We start from the raw sequence: 17,286 nt of genomic DNA, 5'->3' as shown, positions 1-17,286 counted from the left end.
AAATACACTACATGACAGGGAAAGCATGAGGTTCACTGGATTGTTAGGGGTTTTAGGTATCCCCCCTCATATGAAGCTTTGATCCAGTTGACCATCGATAGTATTGCCACACTAATCACAATGAGATATAGACTTGGGGATCAATGACTGCACGCTGCAGCTGGTTTGTATTGTACTAAAAGGCTGAAGAGAAAATGGACCACCTCAGACTCTTGAGCAATAAAAACAGGCTAAAGAGGAATCACTTTCACTTTGCACACACTTTTACTGAAGTCTTGTGGCTGGTCCCTGTGCACTATGCTTCTGCATTGTGTATGATCAACATCAGCTTCTTTCTGCCTGTAGTAAAGGATGACTGACAGCAGATAAACCCAGCCCTGGGCTGAACTGTGCACAGGGTACCCAAGGAATCTGTTAATGGGACATCACCCATGGCAGAACATTAGCTGGATTGGAATACTTCACTCAGATTCAATTGTATATATATTAAAAGTGTTTCTTTTAAAATCAGTATTTAAACATGTGACATGTATTTTATTAGCCTTGAATGGAATGCTGCGGCAGTCTACCTCCAATATAATTTTACATGGGGAAAGAAACGATTAAAGTCTAATATTAAAAAAAATGACGTAGCTAAAATTCCTTAAAGTAGGACACTAAGTAACCCACATGCTTTGCACATTCTATATTAGACTATTTACATTGATTTACAGCTGTAACAAACTCAATGGCTCAGCCTCAGGAAAATGATCATGACCTTGTCAGGACAGAGTCAAAAGATGACACAACAGATGAGCAGTTCTGTGCAAAAATTGAGAGATGGGAAATTTTAAGCAGCATTTTGATAAACTCTTCCATATTTAAAAGAAAAATTATTTGTCCTTAGACTTAGTTTTTGAAAAAGTAGCAGGTAATTTGCACCTAACAAGTATACATAAACCACAAACTAATGTACTAATGACTAGCCAAGTGATGCCCATTCTCTACTGCTGTGTTGCCTTGGAATCTTTTACATCCAAAAATGCTTCTCAGTTTAACATCAAATCAAAATGCATATACCCTTTCTAATTTAACCTTTCCCGAGTCAAATGGTTATGGACCCCAGTTTCTACTTTCTACTCCAGAATACGAACTTAAAACTCTTGCCCGATTCCCCAGTGACCTGACCTTTGCCAATCTCTCAAGTGGACACTATTCCTCAACATTATTTTGAAGAGCTATGACTGATGTTAACTCTTCAATCAACATGACAAGATATTATCTATCACGATTGCTGCTCAGGGAACTTTGCTGAATGGTAGCTAATTTCCAAATGTACCCTTACTACTGCAAAGTGCTTTGCCATAATAGAAATACAGTATTTTTATAGGAAGATAACCAACTATTCTCCTGTTTTGACCATCAGCTACAGAGGGATGTTAATTTTACAGAATCTAAGTTCTTATTTGAATAATATTTTCCTTGAATTAATATAAAAATTATACATCTGTGGTAACCCATGGACTGTACAGTTACCCTTAACATCAAAAGCACAATATTAAAATCCTACATGCATTTGCTGTGCAAATCAAACCTTAATATACTACATATAGCTTTCAATAGTATTTGAGGAGCTCTTAATTTAAATCAAATGACATTTCACTGTTAATATTTCATTAAACTGGAAAACAAATTTTTTTGAAAGCATTACTTGGAATTTTTTTGTAGTTATGATAGGCTGCTTAAAGCTGAACACAAATATAATTTCAGACTACTTGTGTCAGGTATTTGGAGAAACAAGCAATTAACTTTTATTGAATACAGTATGTTTAATTGCATAATGGTGCTGACACTTTGCAATAGTTCAATTAAACTAAAATGTTTTGTTGATGACTTTCATTTGTACTCGAGTCTGAGGCTTCCCACTTGTGTCCAACAAAGATCAACCAGCATTGAATGGATTCCAGTTGCCCTGATATGGTTTCTCAATGGTCGCAATGTCCTGGTGAAACCTTTCATCATGCTCATCACTCAACAGTGCCAAGATTTGCAGAGAAATCTAAATGGGAATGCAACAAGCACACGGCGCCCAGGCTTTGACTTGGTCGCCAATATTCACACCAAAAGTAGAGCTCATAGGCTTTCATAATCAGTCATGCTCCATCTTTGAGATTTAAGCATATAAAAAATATTGTAGCTGTTGCATTACTGGCAGACATCTTGCTATCACAAATACTCCTGAGAATAGTTACTTTATTATAATAAGTACACACAATATCCTTTGTCAGAGAACATGTGCATCAATGTGACTGCAAACCAATTTTCATCTAAACACAATGCATAGAACAGCGTGTGCATGATACTTCTATCGCCCCTCTTATCAGCCATCCTGCAATGTAGCATCTACCCTGCCTAGCATCCCTGGACAAGACAAAACTTTTCAGCTGACATTGTAGACCGCATTTTAGTTGAAGAGTTAGGAATTGAAAAAAAAAACAATTCTAAAAACATGGTGCGTAATAGAGAAATTTCATGATGATTTACATTATCAGCAGCCCAAGATCTATAAGATGCACCCGAAAGTATGCAGGAAGTGAAATGTTTATTGTCCAGTGAAATTTGACTAATTGGGTCATTCTTACACATCTGAAAACCTGAGATTTGGTAGCCATTTACTGTCTAATACACTTGAAATTTAAGATATGGAGCATCCTCACTTTCAGTTTGGCAGATTTCTCCAACATAGGACTGTAACATACAACTCTGATTGACATGCAACCTTTATGTATTGTCCCTGAGACTTCAGCAAATGTTTGTGATATTTACAAACTATGTATATCCATGTAGACTGTAAAAAAAAAAGAGGGTAATTAAACTATTGCTCCAGATGCCACTATTTGAATGAAGCAATTGTGGACCATACAATTTTGCCAAGTCCATCACCTGTTACTCAAGTACATCATGGTTCCACTGCATAAAGTAGCACTAATTTAATTTTTTATTAATTTATTAACCCAGCTATTGCAAGTGGATTTGTTCAGTTGGGGTGATGGGCTGTGATTCAAGGGACAATGTGAGCGTTAGGAACTAAAGTGTTCAGCGGAACTGTTCAGTTGGTGATAGTTATACTGGTGAGCTACTGCCAAGGGAGGGATAGGAGCACTTGTGTTAGAGTAACTGCAGCTTTGACGGAACTGTACTCATGGGTGTGGATTGAAAAAACCTTGCCTGATCAAGTCACTTAACAAGCCAGAAACAATTATTTTTTCCTAAAACTTGTAATTCACTATTTTGGTTTAGCTTGAAGCGATGATTCACAAATCAGCTCCCATCATAATGGCCAATGATTTTTCCTATAGGACTATAGGAACTAGATTATCAATAAAGCAGTTCAATTGATTAGATGTGTGCTTATTAGATTGCTAGCTGCAAGGACACCAGATGGTATCTGTAGCTATTTGGCTTCTTACAACATACTTATATCTCTGAGAACCAGGCCCATTATGGCATTCAATTTAAAAGCTGATTAGTTTCGTACAGTATGACAGGGCTTTTAAAAATCTCAATTCTCAGCAACTGTGGTCCAAATGAATCTTTAACATTTAAAACATAAAATATGTCATCTCAGTAATTCTCCAGACTGAAATGTTATAAAGATCTTGCTTTTCACAAATGATCTGAAGTGCACTTGGAAAAGAACATAAAAAATGCACAAGTTAGTCTTTGAACAAAATCAACTGGTAGAAAACAAATGTGCAGATTGCTCTGTGTTGGAAAGAGAATTGCACCTCAAGAAGGGTCTTGGGTATAATTTGTTTTATTTTTGACTCAAAGTATAATTTCAAAATGTTACATTGGTTTATGCAAAAGCATGTTTCTGATTCAAGGATGGGACTTACTAAAAGATCAGCATTTCATATTATTTCTCCCCCTCCCCCCCACCCCACCCCCCCCCCCCCCCCCGACCAAGGTGAAAGATCACAGTTCATCTGGTGCAAAATAAACAACTCAGAGCACTGGTGTAAGAATGGTATCGACAAAGATTGCTCTTCCAGCAGACAACAAGAGGTACAGACACTCCATCAAAATTCTATTTCTAAAGAACATTTGTGTGTTTACCCAGTATTATTTCCAGACTCAAATACAACCTGAGAGCCAGGAGTAGCAGATGCTCGCAAATACTTATTTTAAATAATTCTTTTAGGTACTTTTGGTTTTCGATCACTTTGCTTGTAAAGTTGACATCTGGATTCAATTAGAGATACAAAGAATTCTTCATGGTTAATGAGGTTACATTAAAGAGAGAATGCGTTTTGTATAATTAAACTTATAGAAGCTTTACTCATGGGATTAGGCACAAATATCTTGTTAAATAAAAAACTGATGGAAAAATATCATTGCATTTTAAAAGCCATGATCAACTACTAAACCATTAAAACATCTTAAGTTTAAAATCAGTTATGCCATTTATTTTGAATATCAAAATTTAAAGGGAGAAATGCAGCAAAAACAAACATGGGTGACTACCTGTATATAATGGAGGAAAATGGTAATACCAGAAATAAACTACAATACTGATCAAGTTCTTGCTATGACTCCTTGCTGTTGCACTGCAGGAATCAGTGCACTGGTTTGTAGAAGTCCTTGAAATATTTGACTCATTCATGTAGATTCTATAATTTGTGCAAATTGTATCACTGTGACCTACTCCCAAGCAACCTCACCTACCACTAACCTGCAGCAGATAAAAATAAAATAATCTCCAAACTCAGTCCAATTTTAACAGATAAACTCTAGTCACACTATTTATTGCTTTTCTCTGTGCCGTGACGATTTCACTTATCCTCAATTTTAGTGAGCAGAAAACATAGAACTATGTGTTACTGATTTCTTCCATGCAGTATGTTTAATTGGCTCTTCACTCAACCCTGGAACATCTGAACAGCAGAGGTGCATACATCAGAATGCTCTTTATCAACTACAACTCGGCATTCAATACCATCGTACTCTCAAAACTAATCAATAAGCTCCAAGACCTTTGCTCTACTTGCTTTACCCCTATGACTGTCTGGCTAAGCGTAGTTTCAATACTATACTCAAGTTCGCTGATGACACCATTGTTGTGGGATGGCAGCATCAACCGTCAGAGATCCCTACCAGCCAGGTCATCCTCCCACCTTGCTGTTGCCATCAGGTACAAGAGTCTCAGGACTCACACCACCAGGTTCAAGGACAGTACTTCCCCTCGACCGTCAGTCTCTTGAATAAAAGGGGATAAATTCAACTTCTCTTGTCGCATCATTGAAATGTTCCTACAGCCAATGAGTACAGCTGAAGGGTTTTGACTCAAAACGTCGACTGTACTTTTTTCCATAGATGCTGCCTGGCCTACTAAATTCCTCCAGTATCTTGTGTGTTGCTACAACCAATGATCTCACTTAGACTATCTCATTATCTCATTTATTGCTATTTACTTATATTTACATTTGTGCAGATTGGTGTCTCCTGCACTCTGGTTGATCTTTCATTGATCATGCAAGTTACTACTCTATAGATTTGCCAAGTATGCCCACAAGAAAATGAATCTCAGGCTAAAATATTGTTACTGCAGAAACATTTGTTGCCAGACCAGAAGATAAATAGAATACTAGCAAAAATCTCACACTATTCTAGAATTCTGTTCCTGACAAACACAAGTTTGAGTTAGTATCAAAAGTAACAATATTGAAAATGACTTATATCTCAATCAACATGAAAGATAGCCTCTTCTCAGGAGTAGTTTCAAGGAAATTATTTAGCGAATAAAGAAACTACTGACAGCCTTAAAGCCGCTGAAGCATGCACTGTTTATTTTGATGTAACTGTACACGAAAGCTTTATTCTCTGATCCCAATTCAAACACATTGAATTGCTGAATGTTTAAAAAGTGGAGTCTGTTAATTACACCCTCTCATTGCTTAGTTAGGAAACAAATCACTTTTCATTATAGTAAATTTGATGAGCATTAATTTATGTCTAAATGTAAATGTTGCAGATGGAAAAATTAGGTTTGGACTAGGTCAAAGCATCTTTTCCTCTTTAAATTTTGAGTGCTGAATCCCTTTTATTGGAAAAGGGACAAAAGCAAAATGTCATTAAGGCAATATGAATTATTCATTAAAATTACATCCATATGATTTTTCCTTCAATATCTCAATACAAAGTCATAAAAGGGCATAAAAGATTTTAAGTAAAAGGTTTTAATGAATTGTTGTCATAATACAATTGAAACATTTCTTTTACTCTTCTGGCTGGTTGGGAAGCCTGAAATTTAACATCACTGGTGATAAGTAATTCCCATCCAACTAACAGAAAACATAGCTTTGCATTGTAGACTACCACATCATAATTCAGCAGTGATCAAGGCCAAAAAATATTTGCAAACTGGAGAAAGAGAAAGGAAAATTATAGTGTCTACATTTCTCTAAAAAAAAATCACAACTCTTTTCCCTTGTGTCACCATAGAAACAAGGAATGTCTTGGGTACATAGCTTGTTTATGTAGCTAAGGGGATGGGAAGATTTCTGGGTGCAGGGTGTTCTTGTGGGAAATGGGAACATTAATTTGACCATGATCTGTGCATATAACCACTGCTTGAGTTGTTCTTCCCCTTCCCCTATCTTATGTTACAAAACTGTTAACATCACCATTAAAGAAAGGGGAAAAACAAACTAGATTAAAAGCTGCAACTACCACCATTTATTAATTATTAATAAAGACATTTGTATGATAAAGGATCTGATTTCATCTATTAAGACTGGAACATATCTCCAAACTATTTACATTCCAGTAATCAGGTTTATTATTTTTGGTACCTTAGGTAGACCTTTTTAATAGGTTTGCATTCATTTGTAAAGGATATATACATTAATTGATTATCGAGTTGCTGAAGTTTGATTGTGTTCAGGTAAAGAGGTAAAGAACAACAAAACAATGATTCTAGTCTGGTATTTAATGGTTTTGTTGGGAACCTGACTCAAAGGCCATTTAGATAGGTACAAATTTTTTTTTGATATGAACTGCTTTTCCTAATCCATGTAATGCTGCCTGACCTTTGATTTCAATAAAGTTAAAATTCAATAAGATTTAAAAAGGCTTTCAAGGTTTATCTTGCAAACAAGATGCCAATGAAAGGGACTTTACTTCAATAACCGCTGATAGGAACAGACATACACAATTCATAGCACAGATCTTGCCAACTACTAGATTCCTCCAATACAAAATATGCCATTTTCTTCACAAAACTTGTTCTTTATAGCTATAAAAATTTAAGACAGCCTATCTTCATGTATTTCAAGTACTATTTTGTGCAGCCTTCACACCTTCATCTAGATATTGGAGTCTTTCCAGCCTTCTCATTTGCTAAAGTTGGCAAAATTGGCAAAAGCATCTTGCTTGGATTGCACCGCTGCAGGCGTCATACTGGCACTGAGACCCATGGCAGGAACACCCATGCCCATGGAACCTGTCATGGTCATGCCAACTGGAGCCATTCCCATGTTCATTCCCATCATTCCTTGGTTCATCATACTGCTCTGAGGAACACCCATAGGATTCATCCCTACAGCACCAGTCCCCATCATATTTTGCACCCCCATGCCCATAGGCACATTGTTAGCCATCAAAGACGATGTTCCTGGAGGTCGTGGAGGCATCACATTGGTCGGTGAGTTAATGGATATGGAGGAAAAGCTCTGGGCCATAAGGTTCACAGGTTGCTGTGCACCTGCAAAAAGAAGTACAGATTAGATTTTTTTTAAAGCTTCTCTTTTAATATTCTTTTCTAAATGGATCAGTCAAACTCAACATTGCTTTCATATGAAATTCAAGAGACCCTCCTCCTCAAAAATACATTGCAATGACAAGCTCTATTCATGTGTACAATGCCTAGAATTTTAACTTGCCTCCTACTCCCGATGCAAAAGCTGTAACTGATGTCTATAAAGACACACACTACTCTCTGAAAATTTCAAAGCTTACTAAACAAGCTAGAGAGATAATGAAGAACATCTTATTAATCTGTTATGTTATAGTCATGAGCAAATGGATGATCTTTGGCTTATACATGAGAGTGAGGAGATAATTGATCAGAGTTACAGGGAACTAGTCACACCGAAGTTGCAGGAGGCGAGTAGCTGGGTGACTGTCTGAGGAAATGGAAATAGACAGTTAGAGCAGAGCACCCCTGTGGCCATTCCCCTCAAACACAAGTATACTGCTTTGAATACTTTTGTGGGGGATGGCCTCCTGGGAGAATGCCACAGCGACCTGGTTACAGGCACTGAGCATGGGTCTATGGTGCAAAGGGAAAAGAGAGAGAAGAAGGGAGCGGAAGTGATAGTCACCCTGATGGTATGTTGCCTGCCAGGGTCAGGGATGCTCAGATCATGTCCACAACACTTTGGAGAGGGAGGGTGAGCAGCCAGATGTCTTGGTACATGTTGGTACCAATGACATTGCTTTTCATTCCTAGGAGGTCCTGAAAAGAGAACTGAGAGAGCTAGGTAGAAAGCTGAGAAGCAGGACCTTTTCAGTAGTAATTTCTGGATTGCTGCCCGTGAGGGTAGAAACAGGATGATTTTGCAGATAAATGTGTGGCTGAGAAGCTGGTGCAGGGGGCAGGGAGCAGGCTTCAGCCTCTTGGGTTATTGAGATTTCTTCTGGGAGGTATAATCTGTTCAAAAGTGATGGGTTGCACCTGAACCTGAGGGAAACCAAAATCGTGCAGGCAGGTTTGTTAGGATTTGACAGGGGGGTAGGAACCAGAGTGAAGGTACTCAGGATAGGTCGGATGGTACAAAAGTAAAGATAGCATGGAGTCATACTGTCAGGAAGGACAGGCAGGTGATGGGACTTAGTTGCAGCCAACAGGCTGAGTATCAAATCACTCGGGATACAGAATCAGAAAGGCTAGCAAATATGGTACTCAAAGAGTTATATCTAAGAGCACATAGTATAAGAAAAAAGGATGATCTTTATTACAGATCGCCAGGTATGATGTTGTGGACATCACTGAATCGTGGCAGAAGGATGGTTGTAGTTGGGAGCTGAATGTCCAAGGTTAAACGTTATATCAGAGAAATAGGAAGGTAAGCAGAGGGGGAGCAGATGTAGTATACGATCGGAAGATGTTGAATAATTGTGGGTTGAGTTAAAAAATTGCAAGAGTAAAGGACCCTGATCGCAGTTATATACAGGCTTCCCAACAGTGGCTGGGAGGTGGAATACAGGTTACAATAGGAAATAGAAAAGGCAAGTCAAAAGGGCAATGTTATGGTAGTTATGTGAGATTTTAACTTGCAAATTGATTGGGAAAATCAGGTTGGTAATGGATCTCAAGAGAGTGAATTTGTTGAATGCCTAAAAGATGGCTTTTTAGAGCAGTTTGTCGTTGAGCCGACTATGGGATCAGCTGCACTGGATTGGGTGTTATGCAATGAACCTGAGGTGATTAAGGAGCTGAAGGTAAAAGAACCCTTAGGAACCAGTGATCAGAATATGATTGCGTTCAACTTGAAACTGATAAAGTCTGATGTAGCAGTATTTCAGTGGAGTAAGGGAAATTACAGTGGTATGAGAGAGGAGTTGGCCAAAATAAATTGGAAGGAGCTGCTGGCAAGGATGTCAACAGAGCAGCAATGGCATGCGTTTCCGGGGGAAATGAGGAAGGCATAGGACATATGTATTCCAAAATTGAAGAAATACTCAAATGGTAAAATAATACAACCATGGCGAACAAGAGAAGTCAAAGCTACTGTAAAAGCAAAAGAAAGGGCATACAAGAAAGCAAAAATTAGCGGGAAGATGGAAGATTGAGAAGTTTCTCAAAAACCTACAGAAAACAACTAAAATAATCATTAGAAGGGAAGGGATGAAATATGTAAGCAAATAATATCAAAGGTTTTTTCAAGTATTTTTAAAATAAAAGAGAAATGAGAGTGGATATAGGACCGCTAGAAAATGAGGTAGGAGATATAATAAAGGGGGACAAGGAGATGAACTAAATGAGTATTTTGCATCAGTCTTCACTGTGGAAGGTACTAGCAGTATGCCTGATGATGTAGTGTGTGAAGGAAGAGAAGTCGGTGCAGTTACTATTACAAGAGAGTAGGTGCTCAAAAAGCTGAAAGACCTAACGGTACACAAGTCACCCAGACCAGATGAACTACACCCTAGGGTTCTGATAGAGGTAGTGTTAGAGATTGTGGTGGCATTAGAGATTATCTTTTAAAAATCACTGGACTCTGGCATGGTGCCAGAGGACTGGAAAACTGCAAATATCACTCCACTCTTTAAGAAAGGAGGAAGGCAGCAGAAAGGAAATTTTTGGCTATTTAACCTGACCTCAGTGGTTGGGAAGATGTTAGAATCAATTGTCAAGGATGAGGTGATGGAGTACTTGGTGACAGAGGACAAGATACTACAAAGTCAGCATAGTTTCCTTCAAAGAAAACCCTGCTTAATGAACTTGTTGGAATTCTTTGAGGAGATTACAAGTAGGATAGATAAAGGGAATGCAGTGGATGTTGTATACTTGTACTTTCAGAAAGTCATACATGAGGCTGCTTACCAAGTTAAGAGTCCAGGTATTACAGGAAAGTTACTAACATAGTTGGAGCATTGACTGATTGGTAGGAGGCAGCGAGTGGGAATAAAGGATCCTTTTCTGGTTGGTTGCTAGTGGTGTTCTGCAGGGGTCGATGTTGGGACCACTTCTTTTTATGCTGTATATCAATGATTTAGTTGATGGAATAGATGGCTTTGTTGACAAGCTTGCAGATGATACGAAGATTGGAGGAGGGGCAGGTAGTGTTGAGGAAGCAGGTAGGATGCAGAAGGACTTAGAGACAGATTAGGAGAATGGGCAAGAAAGTGGCAAATGAAATACAATGTTGGAAAATGCATGGTTATGCACTTTGGTAGTAGAAATAAATGTGCAGTCTATTTTCTAAATAGGGAGAAAATTCAAAAATCTGAGATGCAAATGGACTTGGGACTTACAGAACACCCTACACTTGAAGATAGAGTCAGAGATGATGAGACAACTGCAATTATTTGCATTCATTTCAAGAGGTCTTGAATACAAGAGCAGGGATTTGAATGCTGAGGCTTTATAAGGCACTGGTGATGCCTAACCTTCAGTATTGTGAACAGTTTTGGGCCCCTCATCTTAGAAAAGATGTGCTGGAATTGGAGAGGGTCTAGGGGAGGTTCACAAGGATGATTCCAAGAATGAAAGGGTTATCATACAAGGAACATTTGATTGCTCTGGGTCTGTACTCGCTGGTATTCAAAAGGATGAGGAAGGGATCTCATTGAAACCTTACGAATATTGAAAGGCCTAGACAGAGGATGTGGAAAGGATGTTTCCCATGCTGGAAGAGTCTAGGACAAGAGGGCACAGCCTCAAGATAGAGGGGTGCCCTTTCAAAACTAAGATGTGGAGAAATTTCTTTAGTCAAAGGGTGGTGAATTAATGGAATTTGTTGCCAAATGTAGCTGTGGAGGCCAGGTTGATAGGTGTATTTAAGGCATAGATTGATAGGTTCTTGATTGGACATGGCATCAGCAGTTACGGGGAGAAGGCCGGGAACTGGGGTTGAGGAGGAGAACAAATAAAGGATTGGCCATGATTGAATGGTGAAGCAGACTCGTTGGGCCAGCTGGCCTAATTCTGCTCCTATGTCATATGATCTTATAATGGAAAACAATGAATCTGATTTCAGGTGCTAGTATTACCTCTATTCAACTCGCAAAGTACTGCACTTATCTCTTGTAATTTAAAAAAATTGGTTTTGGAATACAGACATTGTCAATATTTATTGACCAAACTCAAATGCTCCTGAACTGAATAATTTCAGTTTTTCGTAGCATGTTGAGAAAGGATAGCAGATATTCTTTCCTGAAGAAAATTAATGAAGAAAAATGGTTTTTGCAATAAATTAGTGTCTAGGTCATCATTACAGATTTATTTAATCACATAAATTGAAATCCCCCTGCTGCCATGGAGAGATTTGCCTCATGTTGCCAGATCAATACTATGGGCTCCTGAACAACAGTTTAGTTAATTAACCAGTATCCCACTGTAACCTTTAATTACAGTATATATTTCAATGTTCACATTTATAATGTCAATTGTCCATGTAAACATGTCACATTGTCACTACAGTGCCTATCAATAGTGACACACTCCAGTTATTTGTGACAATTCAAATAGGCAGGCCTCACAAGATTTAAGATTTTACCAGGGAAGCTCAGATTTTAAACTTATTATTGTTGCTACATTTACCTGCAAAATGAGATGCACCAAGAAGCAAAATTCCTCAACTGGAATAATGCTATCAGGATTAGCTTAATTTTCTCTCCTCTCAACAAAGTTTTTCTCACCTTCTACTTGGAGGTACTAGCTCCTTGCTTTGAATTGAATTAAATTGAATTGACTTTCTTACATTCTTAACATACATGAGGAGTAAAAATATTTATGTTACATCTCCGTCTAAGTGTGCAATGAGCAATCATAGTAATTTATAATAAATAGAACAGTCAATGTAATACAGAGTACACTCAAATCAGCGTGAGTTCATCAGTCTGATGGCCTGGTGGAAGAATCTGTCCCAGAGTCTGTTGGACCTGGCTTTTATGCTGCGGTACTGATTCCCAGATGGTAGCAGCTGGAACAGATTGTGGTTGGGGTGACTCGGGTCCCCAATGATCCTACGCACCTTTCCTTGTAAGTATCCTGAATCATGGTAAGTTCACAACTACAAATCCGCTGGGCTGTCCGTACCGCTGTCTGCAGAATCCAGCGATTAGGGGAGGTACAATTTCCATTCCAGGCAATGATGCAGCCAGTCAGGATGCTCTCAATTGTTGAAAGTCGTAGAAAGTTCTTGGGATTTTAGGGCCCATATCAAACTTCCTCAATCGTCTGAGGTGAAAGAGGTGCTGTTGTGCCTTTTTCACCACACAGCTGGTGTGTACAGACCATGTGAGGTTCTCGGTGATGTATATGCCAAGGAACTTGAAGCTGTTTACCCTCTCAACCCTAGATCCATTGATGTCAATAGGGGTTAGCCCGTCTCCATTCCTCCTGTGATCCACAACCAGCTCCTTTATTTTTGCAACATTGAAGGAGAGGTTGTTTTCTTGACACCATTGTGTCAGAGAGATGACTTCTTTTCTGTAGGCCTCTGTGTTGGCTGCCTTCATCTCAACCAGTGACTCACTATCAGTGGAGCAGCTCCAAAGTCACAATAGAAGGAAGCTGTAACTACTGTGCATATCAGCATCCAGAAGCAGGAGACAACACTCCAGGGCAGATCTGAAGTCTGCATTCACTCACAGTAAGGAGAGAAATGCCATTGTCTGAGATTTTTCCCCAACTCCTAACCATTGTAGTATTCTTGTACATGTACAAACGTCATTTGTATGATTTCAGCATTCATTGCCCTTAATTATACCATTGAGAGGCATTGAATCACCTAACAAGTATTTGAATAAACTGTGTAAATCTTCACTTTGAGTGCTCTTTTCTAGAATAAGATGAGATCAGTGCTTGCTAATTGCATTGGCAATAATTCACAGACTCAAAATAACTAACACTGAAGAAAAAATAGGCATCTGTAGTGAATCTCTACATAAATGAATTATTTTCTCCATTAGAGGCCACTGCTACCACTGGGGTCTTGGGACGGATGAGGGAAGGTTACCTGTACTCAGCAACCCTGAATGCAGCCTGTCTAGACCTGGTGATTTTATCTACCAATTGAAGCTAACTTCAGCAGAAATTTGCTGTAGATTCAGGGGTGATGCTCCAGCACCATATAATTGCAATTGTTACACCCTTGGCTCAAGAAAAGTTAAAAGATATATTTAGTAATTACACAAAGACCCCGCATTATTTTGTGGGTGGGTGGGGGGGGGGGAAGGAAGGGGGGAGAAAGATCTGTTTCACAAATCAGTGTGATCCATACAGGTGTCAAAACACAGGATTTGCAAAAAGCAACTCTTTTTTTCTTTCCCCCTCACTCCCCCTCTCTATTTCTATTCCCCACTCTGGCCTCTTACTCCCTTACTTCACCTGCCTATCACCTACCCCTGGTGCCCCTCCTTCTTCCCTTTCTCCTATGGTCCACTCTCCTATCAATTTCATTCTTCTCTAGCCCTTTATCTTTCACACCCGTCTGGCTTCACCTATCACCCTCTAGCTATCCTCCTTCCCCACCCCCACCTTTTTATTCTAGCATCTTCCCCCTTTCTTTCCAGTCCTGATGGAAGGTCTTGGTCCAACATTTTGATGGTTTATTCATTTCCACGGATGCTGCTTGACCTGAGTTCCTCCAGTATTTTGTCTGTGAGAGCTGCAAAAAGGTTTTTTTTTAAAAGAGAAGCTATCTGTGAATTCTGTAACAGCAAATTTCCATTAGCCGAAGTACCAATACAAGGGTCTTCTATATGTCAATTAATTCAACCTCAGTGGTAAGGAAAAATTTAGAAGCAATAAAGGGAGACAACATTAACAGTGATTTGATAGGAGTTTGTGAGGTAACAGATTATAAATGAGGTATACATGAAGCCCATGGAATTAGAAATAAAATAGGTTAAGTGACAATGAAGAGTAGTAGAGAATGGTTTGTTTTTCAGGCAGGAGGGAGATTGGTAATGGGTAGTAGATACAATACAGAGAAATGGATGTATCATAGAATCGTGGGAAGCATGAGAAGAGACAGTAGCTTAGTGGTTAGCACGCTATTACAGCTCAGGTCATTCCAGAATTCAATCCTGGCACCACTCTGTAAGGAGTCTCTGTATGTCCTCCAAACGAAAGCATGGATTTTTCCGGATGCTCTGGTTTCCTCCCACAGTCCAAAAATATATCAGGTAGGTTAATTGGTTATTTTAAATTGTGCTTTGGTTAGGTTAGAGTTAATCAGGATTGTGGGGTTACTGCAGTGGTGTGGCTTAAAAGGGTTGGAAGAGCCTACTCATCATTTTATCACTAAGTGAATAAATAAAAGACAGTAAAAACTGTAGGGCATACTTCAAAAAGGGGTACAGCAAGAGATGTGGGGAAATCTGGGGGTACAAGTGCACAATATTGAAAGTAGCAGAGTAGATTGAAAAAGCATATAGTATTGTAGCCTGTTTTGAAGAGAAAGCAGAGAGTACAGGTCATGAAATGAGTGCCTAGTTCTGGGAACTGTATTTAAGGAAGCAGTAGCAATAGAGAAGATGCAAAAAAGATACTTAAGTTGCCCAGAGAATATGGGACTTTTTGTGGAATAAAAGCCGATTGTAAAGCGATCTGATAAAGCTATTTAAAATCATGAAGGTCTAGACAGAGTAGAGAAAACTTACAAAAGCAGAAAATTCAGGATCATAGTATTAATCTAGATGACAAAAGAACCAAAATAAAAATGACAGAAGACAAAACTTTCAATAAATGCAGCATGTAGTTACAAACCTAAGTGCAATTCTGAGGGCAGTGCAGCTGATGGAGTGGGGTTGGAAACAGGAGATTGGAGAAGAGAAAGTAGTTAACAAAGGAAAAGTAGTTGAAAAGTATCCATTAAATTAAAAAGCTAACCAAATAAGTACTTTAAAAATTTGCATAGCTAATGATGGGAGAGACCATGGGTTGAACCTGTTGCAATACTCTGGCCTATGTTGTAATCTTTGTAGTTCTGCAAATATACCATCTCAAGTTTTGCAATATGTGTTTTAAGTAGCTGAAGCACTCATTAATAGGTCCAAGATTTCACGTGGATAGGTCCTTGCACATGCTGTAAACAAAGATGGGTAGCTCTCAAAGTCACTGAAGCAACCTCTGAAAATGACGCTGTAACTAAGGAATTAACATTTCTGTAACCAACTCAGAATCACACATCTGCACTAGGAGATGAAAGGGAACCAGAACTAGAGGGAATAGATTTATGGAGAGGGGAAATGTTTAAAAGGGACCTTAGGGGCAATTTTTTTCTAGCAAAGGGTGGGATGTGGAATGAGCTGCCCAAGAAACTAGTTCTGGCAAGTACAACAGCAATATTTAAAGAACATTTGGATAAATACATGGATAAAAGGTTGACAGGAATATGGGTTAAATATGGGCAAATGGGGTTTTTCAGTGCTTTACCACAGTACAATGGTAACAGAGCAGAGCTAAGTTTTAAGTATTAACTAAAAGGGCTTTTGCATGCTACTTTTCATTTAGCCTATTGAATGCACAGCTTCTGATCACTGGCAGGAAGAATTATATCGAGAAATATAACCACAACAACATACAGCTATTCGATACCAGCTGAAAGGATCAACTTCATGGTTTCAATTTATCTTTGAAATATGAGCATCCTTCTATGCCTGTAATGTCACATGCACTGTAGCAGAATCTCTTAATCATTTTTCAATGATTAAGGATGAGAAATTTGTCATTGGACCAGGGACTTTTGAGGGCAGTCACTGAAGTCAATGGATGATGCAGGCCACCACTCAGCTGGCCCTGGCAATATGTTTGGTAAACAAAGAATCCCAATGGAACTAAGAATTCTGAAAACAGCAAAAAGCAGCATTACATTCCAAGCCTCAACAGGCAATAACAAAAGCATTATAAAGCATGCAAATAAGATTGATAGCTATAATTAGAGCCCCAATTGAGACCTTAGTAAATGTTTGCCTTCGTCGTTATAAATGATTTACAAAAGAATGACTCCCAGTGATGCAAGGAGTAGAATGATAAGTTTGACATCACTTTTGGAATATTTTTTCATTTTAATAAATAGCAATTTACAGCCACTATGTTAGATCAAGTTGTATCATTGCAATGAATTATTTTTCAGTTAATAACAGCAATATGGATAATACCCTGGCAGAGAGGCTTATCCATTATAGCCACCAACCTCACATTACTGTGAAAAGCTGTACGTTTAAGCCCATCCTTTCTATTAACAGCTCCAAACTGTTTCAATGTCATTAGGCTTGTGGTTAAGAATCTCATTTCAATGCAATGTTTGATCAGAATGCGAAACCCAAAAGAATATAGCATGAATGGTAAGACTCTTGTCAGTGTGGAGGATCAGAGGGACCATGGGGGTCCAGGTCCACAGGTCGCTCAAACCTGCTACACAGGTTGACTCTGTGGTTTAGAAGGCATACAGTGCATTGGCCTTCTTCAATCGTGGGTCTGAGTTTAAGAGCCAAGAGGTAATGTTGCAGCTATATAGGACCCTGGTCAGACCCCATTTGGGAGTACCGTGCTCATTTCTAGTCCCTTCA

General features: G+C 38.8%; 1 protein-coding gene across 1 annotated transcript in view; it reads right to left on the bottom strand.

Annotated features, from left to right (window-relative positions):
• Positions 1-6,197: 6,197 nt before the first annotated feature.
• The window catches only part of clint1a (clathrin interactor 1a), a 199,759-nt gene continuing 188,670 nt past the window's right edge, over positions 6,198-17,286 (bottom strand). Inside the window, exon 12 of the mRNA XM_059989986.1 lies at positions 6,198-7,744. Within this exon, the coding sequence (XP_059845969.1) occupies positions 7,374-7,744 (371 nt within the window). The 3' untranslated portion in view covers positions 6,198-7,373. The remainder of the gene's footprint in view (positions 7,745-17,286) is intronic.

The sequence above is a fragment of the Hypanus sabinus genome, chromosome 15, assembly GCF_030144855.1.
Source record: "Hypanus sabinus isolate sHypSab1 chromosome 15, sHypSab1.hap1, whole genome shotgun sequence".
In the NCBI taxonomy this organism is placed as follows: domain Eukaryota; kingdom Metazoa; phylum Chordata; class Chondrichthyes; order Myliobatiformes; family Dasyatidae; genus Hypanus; species Hypanus sabinus.
This window is presented reverse-complemented; position numbering and strand designations above follow the sequence as displayed.